Below are 19,329 nucleotides of genomic sequence, written 5' to 3'. Positions count from 1 at the left end.
GTCACATGATTACCGAACCGTACTTCCGCAACACATGATTTTTATATTTTCAAACATCCTTGTTAAAGAGAAGAGACCTGACTGACGCACCCGTGAGAGAGCAGAGCAAACAGTGACTGTATGGCTGTACACAGTGACAGACATGAAATAAACTGCAATAGAAACGTTACGTGACAGACAGTACGCGATGCTAAGGATGACAAAGCAAATGTATTTATTACTCGCTGGGACAGCGCTACTGTTCCTTGGAAACTCAGTAAGTAATGCTTTTAAAATACTTTTTCATACTCATCCCATATACAATCATCATCTGTGGACTAGCATTTAATAGTGTTATTAAACACCTATAATAACTGGGTTTTAACAGTGTTATAACTTAACTGGGTTTTGAATTCATGCTGGCAATATATCTTAACGTTTGTTAGACTTCCATGATCAGCTGAAGGTTGGCAGGCAGGACAGGATCCGAGGGCAAAACAAAAACCCTCCGTTAAAGGACCACTTCACCACTTTAAACCCATCTTCATATAATTGGTCCTCACTAATTATAATGATACAATGGCACCATTTTTTTCTACTCAGTCTGCTTCTCATAGGAGGACTGTGGGCAGTTAAGAAACCCGTCCACCAGTGACATCATCGTTAGGCAGATTTTTTTAAACAATATTGTTTAGATTTTTATTATCGTGAGAACGATGGCTTCCATTTTCGCATTGCAAATTTTCAGGACTATAAAGCCTGCCGTTTCTAATAGCTTGGATTCCCCATCGATGATGTCGCTGGTGGACGGGTTTCTGAACTGCCCACAGTCCTCCTATGAGACACAGACTGAGTAAAAAAAAAAGTTAGCCATTTTATCATGATTATTAGTGAGGACTAGTATATGAAGATAGGTTGAAAAGTGGTGAAGTGGTCCTTTAATGCATTAGGGCCATCCACCTTTTATGACAAAAGCATCACTTAATGATTTAGATGGTGCTTTTGTCAACCTTTAAGTAACCATCCATATTGTGTGTCTTATGCTGTTCTGATCATGTGCTCTTAGGCTAAACAGACCAAGATTGACCAAATTTAGACCAAATTATATACAAGGCTCTCTAAACACTGTGACATTGTTTCCTTAACTTCTCTGTTGGCTATCAGGTCTTAGCAAAGCGTTCATTTAGTGTGGACTATGATAAAGACTGCTTTCGAAAAGATGGAGAAGAGTTTCGCTACATATCTGGGAGTGTCCATTACAACAGGATCCTTAGAGCCTATTGGAAAGATCGCCTGCTCAAGATGTATATGGCTGGACTCGATGCCATTCAAGTGTAAGTTTACCTCACATTGGCTCTAAATTTCCTCTAAATTGACATTGATGTCATATGTGCAAACTTGTCTCAGTACTTTTCTCAATGAACCTATGGTATTTTTACCATGTTGTCACAGTCACTTTCATGCTATAGTATACAAGTATAAAGACTTATGTTATAACATAAACATTGTTGTTCATTTAGATCAATGCATATACAGGTATGCCTTCACGTTACAACAAACAAAGACAACAGAGGGGTGCTACTTGTAAAAGCTTCTGACGATGCATTCAGTTCAGACTCAGTCAGTGTTGAGACAGACACTTCACTTGAGTATATCTAAGTTATAATATTCTGTCCAAGTAAGAGACTAGACCATAATTGAGAGGGAGGAACCTTACGTCGTAGTCACAAGCTGTACTCATCATAACAATAATTGTCAGGTGTCAGCTGGACAACAAGGGCCATCTTGAGTCTACACATTTCAGATTATCAGAACACAATCATAAGACAAAGGTTGGATGACACCCTCAAGTCACATGCAAGTGAGGCAGTCTAGTACACATGATTGGAAAGATGGCTTACCTAACAGTGAATAAAACAATTATTCCACACTTGACACTTCCAATGGAGGACTAATCCGTGGGGAAAAAAGTACTGCTCTGTCTCTGAGTGACTTTTCTTTCCACCAAATAGTCTACTACTGGATGTTTTTGGCTGAGTCATTTTAGAGCATAATCTTATTTTATATCAAAGTTGCCAAATATGGTAAGAATATAATAGCATTTCTTAAAGGGCAACTTCACCCCTTTTGCGATCATATCTTATTTTAATTATGTCTAGTACACAAGAAATACTTTCCTGGGGGTTTTATGTGTGTAATATGTTTAGATAATTTAGTCATGGCGCCATGTTCATGACCAAAATGTGTCATGAAACTGTGGTCTTACTTCCACGCAGCCTCTCCCTCTCCACAAGGAAGCATTATGGTCATAGGAATTCAGCAATCCAGTCAAACGCTAGTCAAACACATAGACAGACGTAATCTTTCTGGACAGAGGGTGCAAATTTGAAATTGTGCTACTGTTACCGGTAACTACTACAAATACTATTAACATTGAGTGACTGCAGTTTCTTCCAGCGGTGAAATGTCCCTTTTAAACAGCAATTCAACTAAACAAGTGAAGTTTCTTCATCCACATTCACTTATTGTTTTCCATGAAGGTACATTCCCTGGAACTACCACGAACCTTTTCCAGGCCAGTATCATTTCAGTGGAGACAGGGATGTGGAGTACTTCCTTCAACTGGCTCAAGACATTGGTTTACTGGTCATACTTAGACCTGGCCCCTACATATGTGGAGAGTGGGACATGGTAAGAGAGTGTTGAGGATATGCCTCAACTGCAAACATCAGATTAATTTCGTTGTACACTTGTGTCCAATGACAAAATAAAATCCATCCATCACCATCTGTTTTTTTTTCTTTTTTCATTTTTTCCCAATTTGGATATTGTCGTCTTTTAGGGTGGTCTACCTGCCTGGCTACTTAACAAGAAAGACATTGTGCTGCGGTCATCAGACCCAGGTGTGTAATGATGAGTGAAATCTTAAACAGCAAGGTAACCCCCTGCAAAATGTGGCTTTGTGTGTACTGTGTGCTGTCATGTTTTTACAAAATGTCTTGTCATGCTGTACAGATTACATTGCTGCAGTTGATAAGTGGATGGGGAAGATATTGCCCATGATGAAGCCTTTTCTCTATCAGAATGGTGGACCTGTCATCACAGTACAGGTCAAGTATCATTGCTGTGCCATTTTCTTCTCATCACTAACTGTGTCATTGTGGTACCCCCATTTTGGGCGGGAACCCCTTTTGCTGTTAGCATTATTTTATGCTTTAGCTATTGAAAAATAGCAGATCTATGAGCTCATACCGCGTCACCGAGTGGCGCGCTACGAGCTTGTAGGTCTGCTATTTTTGAAAAATCGAAGAACGACTGACATAGAAACATAGCTTTTTCAGAAAACTGTCAGGATGTAGAAGACCTTTTTAGAATCTGATCTCAGGTCAGAATGGGTAGGAGCACATCACCCATTTTCAACCATATCCTTTTCATATAATTGGTCCTCCTCACTAATGCTCATAAGAAGGCACAGTTTCCATCGACTCTCTCTGTCTCTTTGGTGAGCTATGAACAGTTCCAAAACTTGTCTATACGAATTACATCATCAATAGGGGTTCCATGCTAAACACTTTCTCTTACTGGATGCTGAAATAGAAGCCATTGTTTTTGCATTAATAAAAACATTCTGAACTGTCGCCAGCCCTGAGACACAGACCAAATATAGAGAAACGGTACCATCTCATTATTAGTGAGGACCAATTACATACAGTACGTTGAAAATGGGTGGGTTTTTAAATAATATTTGGAAAGAGCAGTACATTAAAGACAGCATTTATATGTATACACTATACAGTACATAGGACACAAGTGCAATTCCCAAGACATTTTCTTTTTCACCCCTGTTCCCTCCCTCCCCCCCTCATCCCCCCTCCAAGTGGCTCCATCTCCAATGTCTCTGTATAATCCTCTTTCTTCAGATGGGCTACATACTGTATGACATCAAGTCCACACTTAAACAGGGGCAACAGGGCAATATCGCTTCAGATTGTACATTTCAGAAGGAGAAAAAGAAGAGAGTGGGCAGAAAAAGACAAAAAAAACAACAACCAAATAAACGAAAGTATTTACATTATTGCTGAGGGGAACAAAAACAAAACAGCTTTGGACTTCGACACAAAGTATCAGGCTTAATACATAATCTAAAACAACCCCTCTCTCACCATGATTCTGCCTCTGATACTTTAGGTGGAGAATGAATATGGCAGCTACTTTGCTTGTGACTACAATTACATGCGTCACCTGGCCAGCCTGTTCCGCTCTCACCTGGGGAAGGAGGTGGTGCTATTCACTACAGATGGGGCTGGGCTGAGCTACCTCAAATGTGGTGCCATTCAAGGTCTCTATGCTACCGTTGATTTTGGGCCAGGTAAGTCTGAGTTGCTAATTTCAGGTATTTTACTGTTTTTTGTATCATTATAGCCTTATAACCCCCCCCCCCTCTCACTCCTGCTTAATTCATTATAATATGTAGTAAAGATAAATATTTTTTTGCACTTAACCACACATTTTCTACTTATAGAAAATACAAAACAGTTTATGTCCAACGCAGTGTGAGCTTGCTTTGTATTATATCTGCTTTTTCTTTGCTATGTTTGACAATGTATGGCCATCTTTGACAATGAATATAATGCCCACTAGGGTTTAATTTTCCCCCGGATTTGGCTCATTTTAAATCCTGGGAATTTGACAACCCCTTCCGGGAATTCCATTTGGGGGAAAAAAAGTGCCCCCTAAAATGAATTTATATAGCTACATACAATAAATTGATTTAGGCTCCGCCGCTCTTTGCGTTTATCTTAATATCAATCAAATCAAAGACAATTGCGCACTGCATCGACATTCCCCGCTGTTCACAGTCACCATGCACAGCCAGTTTGAGGAGGAAAGGCACAGTGTAGGCAAGGACTGTATAAAGAGGACAAGAAGCGAAGACCGTAAGGGCGCCGCCATGTTGCTCACATGGTGCTCCATGGAAGGAAAGAAACATGCACAGTTGAGACCAAGGAAGGTGAACGCGGAAGTGTTGGCTGCATAAAGCCCATTGCGCATGTTTCTTTCCTTCCATGGAGCACCATAACAATTTACAATTTACAATTTAGGCATTTAGCAGACGCTCTTAATCCAGAGCGACTTACATTTAAGCAAGAACAAAAGCATGGGAATACATCACATAAAAGTATTTATCATGAAACATGCGTAAGCTAAGAAAGTAACAGTGGAATATCTATATAATGAAACTATACATACACTATACATATAAACTATACATATTTACTACTATGCTATACATATGTACTATGGCGTGCTATGACTAAATACAATACAATTATAGTGCTGTCTACATAACATGCTATAAGTCTGTATCAAATGCTATCTAAGCCAACATAAATGCTATCTAAGGGGTTAGGGTAAGTGCTATGATGGAGTCTGAAAAGGTGGGTTTTCAGGCTACGGCGGAAGATTGGGAGTGATGCTGCAGTTCTGACTGCAATGGGAAGTGCATTCCACAGTTTTGGAGCCAGAAGGGAGAAGAGTTTGGGACGTGTGGACCGTTGTCCCGGCGTTTTTAGTGAGGGTAATTCCAGCTTCCCTGCGTTGGCTGATCTGAGTGCGCGGGAGGGTTTGTAGGGTTCAATCATACTTGTAAGATATGGGGGAGCCATACCTTTGGTTGCTTTGAATGCCAGCATCAGAGTTTTGTATTCTGTGCGGGCAGCAACCGGGAGCCAGTGGAGGGAGCGGAGCAGGGGGGAGACATGTGAGAATTTTGGCTGGTTGAAGACCAAGCGAGCTGCTGCATTTTGGATCAGCTGGAGAGGCTTAAGTGCACATGCTGGTAGGCCAGTAAGGAGGGAGTTACAGTACCATGTGAGCAACATGGCGGCGCCCTTACGGTCTTCGCTTCTTGTCCTCTTTATACAGTCCTTGAGTGTAGGCTACTACTCATGTTCCGTTGGCTGAACAAAGTTCCAACCTTCTCATGGTTCCATTATATTTCCAGGACAGGAGTCTGATTAAGTATATCTCCATTTAGTTTTCACTGAACCAATGGAGTTATGTCCAAGTAGTGTCTCGAAAAGTTAACCTTTTTCATTCATCTTATTAGTGCAATGTTCCAAAACAGAGCTACAGCTATATCGTCATTACATTTCTAATACTGTAAGTATCCGGTCCGGAAACCCCCCAAAATAACAGACATACAAGCTGTCGACACGCCGTTTCATGGCGTGTTGACAGCTTGCAGATCTGTTCTTTTGGACACAGACAATGATGCACGACCCTATGTGCACGACACACGATGGAGTATAGGCTACAACTAAACATGTTTGTAACCAAATAAGCCTGTAGCCAGGTAGCCTACTGTAACATTACGTGGGCAAGGTGGGCAACATATGGAACTTGATGTTAATGCAGTGGACATTAATTACGTAGTGTTTAATAACGAGGCCAGCATCGACCGGGTTAACGGTGCCGGAGATTAGCTGTACACATGGACGGACACACACATGGACGGACGGACGGACGGCAAAACATACTCTCTCCCCATGCCTTCGGCCTGGTGGAGACAATAACGACATGTATTTGTGTCTTTACTCTTTAATAGCTATAAAACATATTATTGTGGGAGCAGGTGTCTGGGGCTTGTCGAATGTATATATCTGCCTAGGGTTGGACTTATCAGTAGTAACTATACCACTGTCTGAACACTACAACTAACTAGTGATCATGGTGGTGCTGCGTTTCAACTGCGAGGGTCTGCATCTCTTCCTCCGCTGAACAAATGAACTCCTCACTGTACTATACACAGATCTTTCCTACTATTTGTATTATTGGTAGTTTGGGTACTTACTGTACGCTACTAACACATTTGCATTTTGCATTGCATTAGATTGATGCCATCAAGTAAATTCCGTTTACACAAAATAAAATCATCCATCCAAGTTAAAGTACAAAAGTAATTGCAACAAAATATACCACTTCTAAAATAGCCGATCTATTATAGCTTTCATAGATCGGCTATTTTCAATATACAGAAAAAAGTACATTTGCCTCTGAGATGAATGGTGGAGTAGAAGTATAAAGTATCAAGAAATGTCAACACTCCGGTAAGGTCAAATTACCTTGAAATTGTACTCAAGCACAGTACTTGGGTAATTGTACTTTATTACTATGCCTCTGTTGTTAATTACGTACACTCCTAAAATGGATAATGTATTTAGAACAATATCACACCATTTCAGCTCATAATTTATCAAAAGGTCAAAAAAACACCCCAAACAATGAAGTTGTAATAATATAATTATGTATTTGTGAAGAAGACTGGGACATTCATTGGCCTTCACTTGTACCTATACAAGGCATAACAGGCAACGGCAGATACATTCTGATGTATTATCTGTAATGGGTCATGTAATATATCATAAAATAGTTCCCATTATATGAAAAGTAATAAAACAACATACTGGTAAGCATTCTATAAAGTGTCATAGATTGCTCCTAATACTCAATAGGGCAGGACCTTCAAATCAAATGTCCAACAAATGTTCAACATTAGCTAATTGGATTATCCAATGTTTTTGTATCCATTACTGTGCACCTCATTATAGCATGGTAGTACAAATGCACTTCAAAGATCAAAAGATCATAGATCAAAAATCTTAGGATACAATAAATCTCAATAAAATCCCACGATTTTTGCAACGCATTTTTTCACCCAGTGTCCATTATTTAATGTAATCCTGGGCGCTAGACCAGGACTGACATCATGCTTCCTTCTATGAATGACGGGTCTAAGCCGCTTCTTTTCCCGGGTTGAACGTAGCACGTGGAAGGAACACATTATTCCAACCAGTTCCTTTCCCCTCCATCAGGCATCCTGGCTGACCAGGGGGAGGATTGTTTTTGTGAGGGTACCTACCCTAATAAACAAGATCGTAAATATCTACAATTAAAGACAGGAAGAATTGGATACGTGTGCCATTGAACTGCTATAATCTTTTATCGAGGCATAACTGTGATCTCGGATATTCATAAAAAGACTTAAATTCCACAATCTATTGTACAAAGTCACAGGTAAAGATGTGACACCTGTTCTGGACATTACTAAAGTAAGTAAACAGACATTCCTGCAATACCATCATTAAGCCTCGACATGCCCTTGGAGTAGGTGGAGAGCAAGTGCTCGCTTTAGAGAAGTGAAATGAAACAAATGAAAGAAAATTAAGGCAGATTTAGATTTTATTTTTATTTTGATCTCTTTTAGCCTTTCGGCTATTCTTCCAAGAGTCCAGAAATAAATTAAAACATTACAGAATACATTATATTACATTACAAAATAGTACATTGCATTTCAAAATTACATTACAAATTGCACTGATGCTAAAAGACAACAGTGAGTCAAGTATTACAGCCTAACAAAAAATACCTATACCTCTACTGATACAACCGCGCACACACATTGAGATCCCCAGATCCTGTAGGGTAGGTTATCCAAATAATCTTAAAAGATAAACATTTTTTTTGTCTCTTCTGGGTGGGCACAAAACATTTTCAGATGCTCACGGCCAAATGCTTATCTTTTGCTTATCTTTGGTTCAACAACTACTGGTTTAGAAGGCATTTGTAGAAGGGTTAATGGGTTATGCGGTGAGACATTAAAGCAAAAGGTAATTTTTTCTGCTATATGAGCGCAAAGTCAGTGCAAACAAAGGTCCCCTGGAAGCCTGTTTGGTTGTATAGCTTGCTCCTTTTCGAGCTCTTCAGCACTTCAAACAGAGTGAGCACAGATGTAGATCTTCCCAGCGAATTCCTCCCAGTAGTGCAGCTCATCTGTGAAGCTCTTAGAGCAGGCCAGGTCTTTGCACTTGGTCTTGACTGTGTGTACCACACAGGGACCAGGCAGCTCTGCAGACAGGAGCTTTGCTACCCTGATCAGAGTAGATCCAGGTCCAGTAGTCTGGCCCTGGATCAGACGCTGGATGTTGTTCCTGTCGACAGGCTCTGGCGAGGCACTGTAGGATACCATAACATTTAATTTCTCATCGCTCTCATCGAACACCTGGAAAAAACTTTTTCCTTTTACACAGTGGAATTCCCCCTTGTTAAAAACACCTGAAGGTGACCTGTATACGCGAACAGACCAAAACACCCAGTCATACTTCTTCTTCAGCTTCTCTATGATAGCATCAGCCAGCTGTTGGTTGGTTAAGTCAGAATGGTCTCTAACCAAACGATGGGAATCCAGCTTGGCCTGTTCGGGAAAACTAACAATGCAGTCCTCAATGACAGTCCTCATCTTGGATTGCACATCCTTCATCTTCTCGCTCCAGGTATTAAGGAGCCCTTTCACCTCATCATCATCATACCCCTTTAGAGCAGCGCGGCCCATCAGGGCAATGATACCAATACAGAAGAGCTTCATTAATCTGAAGCAGAAGTCCTCCACTACTCGCCGATCTTTCTCCACAAAGTTAAGCGTGATATCCAGGACAGATCCACCTAAAAACGTATCTCCTCCTGTCACTGCATTGTAGAGGACATCAAGGTTTCTGTCACCACCAGTCGCCGCCCAGTGATCAAGGAATTGCTTTTTCTTGGCATCACGAAACATGGGCTTGGGCTTGGCATTGAGAATGTCCATGTAATGCCGGAATTGATTAATGATATTCTCCTCTACTGAGAAGTACCTGGCATCCACAGCACTTTTCTTGATCTCATCAATTACCTTCTGGATCTCCATGGAAACAACATCCAGACGATGACGCACTTTCTCGAACTGCTCCTTCATGTACACAGTATCACTGCTCTCCACATTCTCCATGAACAACGATATAATTGGTGCAGCAACGGAAAAGACAGGGAAGAGGTCACCAATAATATCTGCTGCTACTTCAGATCCATTTTCAAAAACATCCATCACAGACTCGATCATGCTCCTCTTCTCTGCAACAAATCTCTGTAGCTGGTCAGCCATCTTTGTTGAGAAAATAGTTCAGGAGAATCTAATAACAGAAACAAATTATGACATTAGAACTATGTGTGATTTTTAAGATATGACAGAACAAATCAGATTGAAAGTACAATACTACCAAATAGTTCACATTTAGAATAAGGATGCAACAGTTAATCAAACTAATCAATATAATCGATTATACAAAATAATCAATAATCAAATTGAATCCAAAAAATGTGACACATTGTGATCTTATAGATCAGCTATTTTTGTGTCACAGTGTAGTCCAGGGGCTTTAAACCCTTTTCATTACAAGGTCCATTATTTATTTGCCAGAACATATTTTCTTAATGGGCGTGGCTAGTGATTCAGGGCTGGAGCCAGGCTACCATGGGCCACCATTTGATGAGATTTAGCCTCTGAGACCCAATACTATGAGAATATTTTCAATTTTGTTGTCGTTCATTATTATCCATTAGGATTGACAACAGGCAAAAAGGCCTATATACTGTATACTGTATATATATATATATATATATATATATATATATATTTAAAGGACAACTTTAGTTTTTTCAACCAAGGTTCATGTTTTAGGTTGAAAGTAAAAGAGTGTTAATTCTTTTTTTTTCATTTGCTGCTTTCTTTCCATTCGAGCATGGGGCTAAATATGTATTTTTTTTACAAAATGTTATAGCGATTTCTTTTTTTATTATTTACTATAGTCCTACTAGACCCCAATAAATTACATCTGGCCACAAAAGATCACGGGATCTACTGAATGTGTCAAACTGACTTATTGAGCCTATAACACAGTGTGGCTTCCCCCCAGTAGGCTACCTTCACATTCAGTAGATCCTGTGATCTTTTGTGGCCAGATGTAATTTCTTGGGGTCTAGTAGTAGTAGTAAATAATTAAAAAAAAAAATCGCTATAACAGTTTGTAAAAAAAAAATACATATTTAGCCCCATGCTCGAATGCCCCCCTGTCAAAACCAGCTAAAAGAAAGCAGCAAATGATTTTTTTTTTAAACTTTCTCTAATAACGCAGCATTCTTGTGACTGTTGAAAATAACAAAACAAGTAATATACTGACTGTGTATAACCCCCTTTAATTGCCCAGGGTTATTTAATCCATTACAGTAAAGGCCAAGTATCAGAGTTTTCTTTTCTCTTTAAAGGCCCAGACTGCCAAGGACGAGTTAGACGAGTTTTTAGGTTTTTATTGATCAAGTTAGATCGCGCTCTTCACTACCGTATGAATAGCTCTCAGTTGTTAGGCGATCGATAAACAGGAAATTCACCGGAAGCCATTTCTTTTCTTCCGGTTCACAGCCCATGAGTTTTTGGTCTTAGTACCATCTGAAAAGATCGTGGCAGAAGCTAAACGCAGCGAGAAATTATTCTGGCATTCAATAATTTAAATACTGTTCAAGTAAAGTATGTTAAATACCATTTAAGTAAAGTCTGTTAAAATAACATGAGAAATATCCCCTAAGGCCAGTGGTTGGTCAAGTACCCCCAAAGTGACACTAATTAGCCAGCGGACCCCCATTTAAAGAGATATGCCAGGGACCCCCATAAGAGTAGATTTGTAGATTTTCAAGGACCCCCAGTTTGACATTAGTAATTAGTCTACGGACCCCCATTTAATGGCATTTTCTATCTCTGGGACCCCCACTTTATATTGTAAAATCAATGTTAATTGTGGACCAAATTGGATCAAGATCAAGTGGATCAAAATTACCTGTTGTTCTGTAGATGCTGTCTGTGAACTTTCTGTAGTAGCTCAGTGCAGGGTGACAGGTTGAACTCCAGATGCTGTCTGTGAACTTTCTGTAGTGGCTCAGTGCAGGGTGACAGGTTGAACTCCAGATGCTGTCTGTGAACTTTCTGTAGTGGCTCAGTGCAGGTTGAACTCCATGGCCAAATTGTGTCTCTTTATAGACGGAGCTTGAAGCAGAACCTGTATTCTCAGTTGAGAATCTCAACTGAGAATACAGGTTCTGTTTCCTGACCTGACCACAGACCAGTAATGTAAATAAGCTAACCAGAATCTCAACTTGAGATTCTGGTTGGTTTACATTAATGGCAATGGCAATACCAACATAAGACGGAAGTCCATGAGCCAGAGCTCCAAATTTCCCTAATCTGAGTTCCCAGAAGTTTTCGCCACAATGATTACCAAATGAGTAGACAAAGCCATACCTACAGTATATTAAGCTGTACCGTATATGATGATGACCCTTCCACAGGAGTATCTTTTTTCATATTTATTTATCACACATTTTGTTATTTCCACCTAGGTGAATAGGATGACACATTTTAAGAAATAGTTATCACCATGAAACTTATCCTAGTTTCTTGAAATTATTTAAATGAAAATTAGGCATAGGAAAATATGCCAGAATCAAAATCTGAAAATTGGATATAGCCAGAGGCAACTTTCTTATTTAATTTGGTTTACATGTTAGAATCAAAGGTTTTACGTAATAAGTCGCTAACCCCGTCCCATCCCCCTGTCCCACACAAGTGATACTAATGTCCCTCAAATCAACACTTTGGATCTAGTCACCCTATACATAGGCTGCCTACTATCTGAAGGCATCATTCAGTATAATGAAGACCAGTGATATCAAAATCATTTGTTTGGTTTATTACAAGTTAAGGCAGAAAAAAAAAAAGTTCTGTAGATTATATGAGAAGGTTGTCTGAAGTAGGCCTACATGGGTAGACTGCTACTGCCCTAATTATTTTGCATAAAGCAGCTTGGAATGTAACTCATTTTATTGCAGGGTATTTATCAATAGGAATATTACGTGGTTTTAACCCTAACCCTGAACACTATTACATATACTGTAGGCTCTGAGTCTGAACAACTGAAACACAGACGCAAAAAGGTGAATTTGATATGAAAAAAGCCTGCCTTTTTATCATTGGAGAAAATAAATGTACATTTATAATCATAATGTAAAAAAGAAAGACAGCAATTTACATGCCAGCCTCAACAACACAGAACAGATTACAAGCATACTGTGTAACATTACAATTCAGGTGTAAACATTCATGAATTGTATTTGGTATTTCCCCATTAAAACAATCTGCATTACTCCGAATTGTGCATAACTATTTACGGTACATTGTTTGTTTGCATTTTGAGTTTTGAGTCTGTCTTTTGTGCATACAAGGGGGAAACGTTACCGCTGCATTTGAGCCACAGAGACATGTTGAACCTCATGGGCCTTTGGTAAGCAACACATATTGTCTTCGCTTATGTTGACACAATTACATCTTCATTCAGACCCTTGAAAGTGTTGCGTCCTGTATCTCAGGTCAACTCTGAATTCTACACTGGTTGGCTAGATCACTGGGGCGAACACCATTCTGTGGTATCCTCCGCCATAGTGGCAAAGTCCCTCAATGAGATCCTGGCTCTAGGTGCAAATGTTAACATGTGAGTGCAAAGAGTCTTTTTTTTCAATAATATTTTTATGACAAAAACAAAACAAAACAAAGACGGATAGCTCATCTCAGACATGACATGACACAGTTATACACATACCTACATCAGGCCATAAAATAAAAGTACAACATATATATGGACACATTGTTTGGTGCTTGATAGTCTAGATGGGTAAACATTATCAGGCAGTCCAAGAATAAGACACATAGGGTTAGGTTCGAGAGTCTCTCAGAGTTACACATTTAAAAACCTATTCCGTTGAACCAAAGTGCTGTATAGAACAAACTTCAACCATCAAAGGCCTGTGAATAAATGATAATTTTGGGCTTGACCGTTCAAGTTTTTTAAATGCCAAAGAAACAGTGTGAGATATTTAGCGGCACAAATTATGTTTAGATTATGCGTTATACAACATCTGCTTCCCTACTAACTGTAATGAAACGAAATAAATGCAGCTGTGTGTAAGGGTGGAGCAAATGATCCTGATGCAAAATGTCTCTTGTTTCTGTGCTCTGTAAGTAATGGACATTTACACTCTATGAATATGTATATATTTATCTACCCTCAGGTACATGTTCATCGGAGGAACAAATTTTGCATACTGGAACGGTAAGTACCATTTCACAACTTGGTTTCCGAAGATTTCGTTTCTGTTTGAGTTTGTCATCTAGGGCAGTCTATACCTATCATCATTACCAAGGCAGTATTTTCACTGTCTAATTGTCTGTTGTTGCTCTCAGGTGCCAATTCGCCATTTGCCCCTCAGCCTACCAGCTATGACTATGATGCCCCTCTTACAGAAGCTGGAGATCTCACAGAGAAGTACTTTGCCATTCAAGATGTGATCAAAATGGTATGCAAGTGTTTGCAGTAGAGAAAAGACATGTTGCAATAGCACACCCCTTTGTAGGAAAACATACGTATGTATACATAACCTGGAAGAACTGTTGTATCTTCTTATCTTCTTACTTCAACAGTATAAGAAGATACCAGAGGGACCCCCGCCTCCTACTACTCCAAAGTATGCATACGGAGTTGTTAAAATGAAGAAGGTTGGTGTTTATTTTAAGTTATGCCTGTCTAATGTCCTTTTAAGAAATTAAACTTTGAACTTTGGTTCACTCAAATATTATATTGCAGTTGACTTCTTGGAAAGAGGAGGATATGACATGTTATATTATAAAGACATACAGTGGTATAATGACATTTATAATTTACCATTTGCCATTGCAGCTCCAGACATTAATAGATGCCATAGAAATACTGTCCTTTTCCGGACCTGTTAAAAGCATGTACCCTCTGACCTTCACTGAATTGAACCAGGTATGAGATTAAGAAATACTGCATTTGTTGTCATATTTGGTAGTGTAAGTGATAGTAAAAAAAAAAAAGCTATAAGAATTGTAAATAAAACTGCTTACAGAGAACCATCAAACTCACTTTTTATCAAACTAAAAGCACTACAATTAAAAGATCTGGTCGACCAACAGTTCAAATAATGTACAAAGCAGAAAACAAATCATTACAGAAAAACATTGTTTGTTGTTCCAGGTCGTGTGCACGCATCTGCCTGGGTGACGGCAGACTGCTGGGCAAGCGGCGCTTTGGCATAGTTAGATCAACATGCTGTATGGAATGAATTATGTACTGGCCATATATAGAGCGTCTTTGAGTGTACAGTACAGGTTTTGATGAGGTCAGATCAACATTAGGAATGTCAGAACAGGTCAGCTCCATATATGGAGATCTAAGGGTGGCAGTGGGGGCAGTGTCTTAAGTTTACAGGGTTTGATGAGGGCCCAGGTAGGGCCGAGCCTTAATTTTCGGGCATGTTGAGAATGAGAACTCTAGTTTTTGCTGGCTGCCGGGCGCAGCTGCACTAATACATTTGGGGTAGGCCCGTCTAAAGTTTTAATGTACAGGTATCAGTCAAAAAGGAGACATCGAAGAGGAAGGACGGGTGGGGAAGGATATGGAATGTCAGAACAGGTCAGCTCCATATATGGAGATCTAAGGGTTAATTTGAGGTAAGATGTAGATTTGCTGGCCGACTCCATATATGCAGATCTAAGACGTGATGATCCAGTCTTCTCCATGTATGGCTATCCAGACCAGGGTTTGATGAGGTCAGTGTCGTGATCTTCATATATGACCATAGTCCTAGAGACCTCGCAGTGCCTGATATCCCCCAAGAACACACAAGGCAGAGAGAGCTTCCTGCTAGTTCTGACAGGAGAGAAAGGACAGTGGGCGGGTCCACGGGGGGGTGCCCTGGGCGCGGCGGTCGCTGGGGTGTGGTCAGCACTGGTTTGCTGCACCTGGCCGGCAGGTTTTTCGCACTTCTCTGTTGGCCGGGTGTGGCTCTCTCTCCCGGTGCTGGTTGCGCCTCTGTGATGGCTGCGCCCGGGGTGCCCCTCTGTGGACTTGTCTATAGCTGGAAGCCTGGAGGAGAGGGGCAGTGACATGACTGGAGAGTGGTTGAGGGTTGAAATACTCTAAGAAGGTTGGAGACCACCTGATGACCTCTCTTCGAGGCCAAGGCATCCATTAGAAATTGATTATATTCGCATCTTTGATGCATTTACAAACTGATATGGCCATATATGGTGGGCTGATGTCACGAGGCGTAATGGACTGACAACCATATATGGTGGTGTGATGTATTAAGAGGCGTGAGGGACTGACGGCCATATATGGTGATGTGACCAAGCCCCCAGTAAGGCTATCCAACGTTGAATCTGCCGTCTACCTACTGGCGAAATTGTGGACGGACGTTCATGACGTCACATGCTTAAGCCCTGACCTCAAAATTAGGCTAGGCTAAACTTCCGCTCGCTCGAGCCATTGAGTTATAATTATACTTCCGGCAGTCTTCCGGGTGCTTCGAAACACCACTGAGCAACTTCCACTGAAATGAATAGCGGGGGGGGGGGGGGGGCGCCTAACACTCCGGTTCGGTCTCTATCCTTTTATTACTCTATGGGTGTGACGTGTTACGAGGCGTGAGGGACTGACGGTCATATATGGTGGTGTGACGGACAGAATGACGGACGGACGTTTATATTTTAATATGTAAGAAAATAAAATATATAATGATATATTTTCCCTCTCACCTGCAGGCCTTTGGGTTTATGCTCTACAGGACCAAGCTACCTGTTAAGTGCACTGAACCAACTCCTCTGTCTTCTGCACTGAATGGTGTCCATGATAGGGGATACGTGTCCGTGGATGGGGTGAGTCTCCTGCTATCCAAACTTTAGAATATATACGCGCAGATTTAGTTTGTTCGTTTTATGGACTACTTCAGTCACAGTTATGAATATACTTCCCTAATGGTTAAAATATATTTTCTAAGGGGTATGCTGGGTGCTGGCAACAGTCAAATTATTTCAGGGATGAATCACAAATGTTCCATCGTGAGACTCATGACTCTTCTTCTAAAGGTGGCAATGGGGATACTTGAAAGAAACAAAGTGTTAAGTGTCAATGTGACCGGGAAAGCTGGAAGTCAGGTTGACATACTGGTGGAGAATATGGGCCGAATCAACTACGGGAAGGAAATCAATGACTTCAAGGTATATTTCAAGACTATACCATACAGAATATACTGTGCAAATAGACAACCACAGTTGTCTGGATGAGGCACTAGCATAGAAGTTTTAATAATGTTGAGTATTAAAGTAAAAACCATTTTAGGTTCAAGGTGCAAGTCATTTCAGCTTTTTGTGTGTTTAACTATACATATAAATATAGTGGCCGTATGAGGCCTATTTAAACTATGTCTTAACCCATTCAGGCCTGACATAAAAATAAAATAAAAAGTTTTCTAAATCATGACAATTTATTTAACGATTTTTCAAAAATAGCAGACCTACAAGCTCGTAGCGCCACTCGGTGGCGCGCTATGAGCTTGTCGATCTGCTATTTTTCAATATCTAAATTATAACATAATGTTTAAAACACCAAAAGGGGTTCCCGCCCAAAATGGGTTTTAAACGATGTATTACATTACAGTTACTACGGTATATTTGTCCTTGTGACGCTATTGTGCTTTGCTTCACAGGGCTTAGTGTCCAACCTGACACTGGGGCCTGATGTGCTCACTAGCTGGACCATGTACAGTCTCAGTATTGATGAGGCAGTCAGCCAGGGGCTTCTTGGGGAAACTGAGCCCTCAACAAGAGATGCACTTCATCCTTCCAACCTGTCTCTTCCAACCTTCTACGGGGGCAGCTTCATCATTCCCGACGGCATTCCAGACCTACCCCAGGACACCTATATCAAGTTCCCATCCTGGAGGAAGGCATGTGTCTCATTATAAAATATGTTTTATACATCAACTCGAGAAATATAATACCATATCACTGTTTTTATATTATTTTATATTCATATTAGCCATAACAAATGACCCACACTAGGCTACAGCAGGGCAGAGGTTTTTGTAAATTGTGTTGTTCACATGTTCACATTTGTGTGTAGTGTTCATCCAGTTGTCTTTAGTTAAGCTCAGGAACGTAATGTAGATATTATGTTGTCCACATGATATATAATGTATGTCATGTGGACTTAGGGCTGCCATAAGGCCATACCAGGTACTTTATCTGTTTTTAGCGAATTTCTTCTCCTTTTTCCAGGGACAGGTATGGATCAATGGCTTCAACTTGGGACGTTACTGGCCCAGTAGAGGACCTCAAGTGACCCTTTATGTCCCTGCCAGCATCCTCAGCACGGCTGCACCCAACAATGTGACGGTCCTTGAGCTGGAAGGGGTCCTTTCTACTACAGGACCATGTGTGGTGGAGTTCACCAACACTCCTATTCTGAATGCCACTGTAGTCAATGACTACAAACCGAGGGAGCTGTTGGATAAAGGTGATTTATTGTGATAACTCGATTTCATACAATATTCACTATAATCACTTAAAATGATCATGGGTGGCTCTGGTGATTAGAGGTGAACTGTATGACATTTTCTTATTATTCAAAGCCTTTGGTGTGTTTTGTGTTAAGGTAATATTGATATTTGGCTATGCCGAAATCGCAATATCAACAGGCTATAAGCCAAAGAATATATTTTTGTTTGAAAATTGCAGCCGGGAAATGTGTTTTATTTTTGTATGATATTTAAACAAAAAATCTGTTTATTCTGTTTTGGAAGTGCTAATATTGTCATGAATTTGTTTACACGTGACTACTTTTTTAAATTAAAATATGTAAATATTTGTTTTTAATGCCATACAATTGTAATTAAAATGCTGATGTAATAAATCCTGCACTGTTTGGAACTAATTTCACTAGCCCTTCAACTAAATTATTGTTATTCACTGAATCGCATCGCACATTCACTGTGTCTGTACTGTGTAATATGTATTTTTAAGTTTTGGGGTCTAGAAATGTGCCTTAATTACTCCCCATCTTCAATGACAGTGATTACTTTCAGTCTGTCCTCCATTCTAGTGGATTTGTCTTTGAAAGATCATTAGCTATGCCAGCAGGGAGGATATACTGTACATACTGTCATACTGTGTTTTATTATTCACACACGGATGTGATTTTAAGCCAAGCGCTCCCACAACATGTGATTGGTTAACCGATTTGCCGTAAGTTTTCCCTTCAATGTGAATGGCGTTTGATGTTTAATTCATATTTAGTGGAATTATCAGCTCTTATCACCATGCATCATCTCATACTGTCAAATCAGAATGTAATGTTTGTGTAAGATGAAAATCTACACTAATAGCTGAATATAGGAGGGGCTAGCGCCCCTCAAAAATTGTTTTATTCTGTTTTGGAAGTGCTAATACATATTGCCATGAATTTGTTTACATGTGACTACTTTGATCTTGGTCTGTGTATATATGTAATGTAAAGATTTGTTTTTAATGCCATACAATTGTAATTAAAATGCTGATTTGATAAATCCTGTATAGGG

The 19,329-nt window shown here is 40.0% G+C and overlaps 2 protein-coding genes across 3 annotated transcripts; one reads left to right on the top strand and one right to left on the bottom strand.

Moving 5' to 3' along the window:
- The first annotated feature begins 75 nt into the window (after positions 1-75).
- glb1 (galactosidase, beta 1) lies at positions 76-18,670 on the top strand. Of its 2 annotated transcripts, XM_083764272.1 has the most exons (16): positions 76-256; positions 1,144-1,313; positions 2,520-2,670; positions 2,822-2,882; positions 2,995-3,089; positions 4,168-4,348; positions 13,123-13,181; positions 13,267-13,388; positions 13,966-14,006; positions 14,138-14,250; positions 14,375-14,449; positions 14,631-14,720; positions 16,517-16,630; positions 16,841-16,972; positions 17,461-17,700; positions 18,032-18,670. In XM_083764272.1, the coding sequence occupies exons 1-16, from the start codon at positions 188-190 to the stop codon at positions 18,281-18,283; spliced, it is 1,965 nt and encodes a 654-aa protein (XP_083620398.1). In that variant the 5' UTR covers positions 76-187; the 3' UTR covers positions 18,284-18,670. The 2 variants fall into 2 exon arrangements, with proteins under 2 accessions (XP_083620398.1, XP_083620399.1); XM_083764273.1 differs by lacking the exon at positions 14,631-14,720.
- LOC310859159 (uncharacterized protein) lies at positions 8,750-10,092 on the bottom strand (the record flags this gene model as incomplete). Its single annotated transcript, XM_083765558.1, has 1 exon — positions 8,750-10,092. The coding sequence occupies exon 1, from the start codon at positions 9,953-9,955 to the stop codon at positions 8,750-8,752; it is 1,206 nt and encodes a 401-aa protein (XP_083621684.1). The 5' UTR covers positions 9,956-10,092.
- Positions 18,671-19,329: the final 659 nt, after the last annotated feature.

The sequence above is a fragment of the Protomyctophum parallelum genome, assembly GCF_964188405.1.
Source record: "Protomyctophum parallelum genome assembly, chromosome: 5".
Classification (NCBI taxonomy): domain Eukaryota; kingdom Metazoa; phylum Chordata; class Actinopteri; order Myctophiformes; family Myctophidae; genus Protomyctophum; species Protomyctophum parallelum.
Note: the sequence above shows the minus strand (reverse complement) of the source record. Positions and strands in the feature narration are given on the sequence as shown.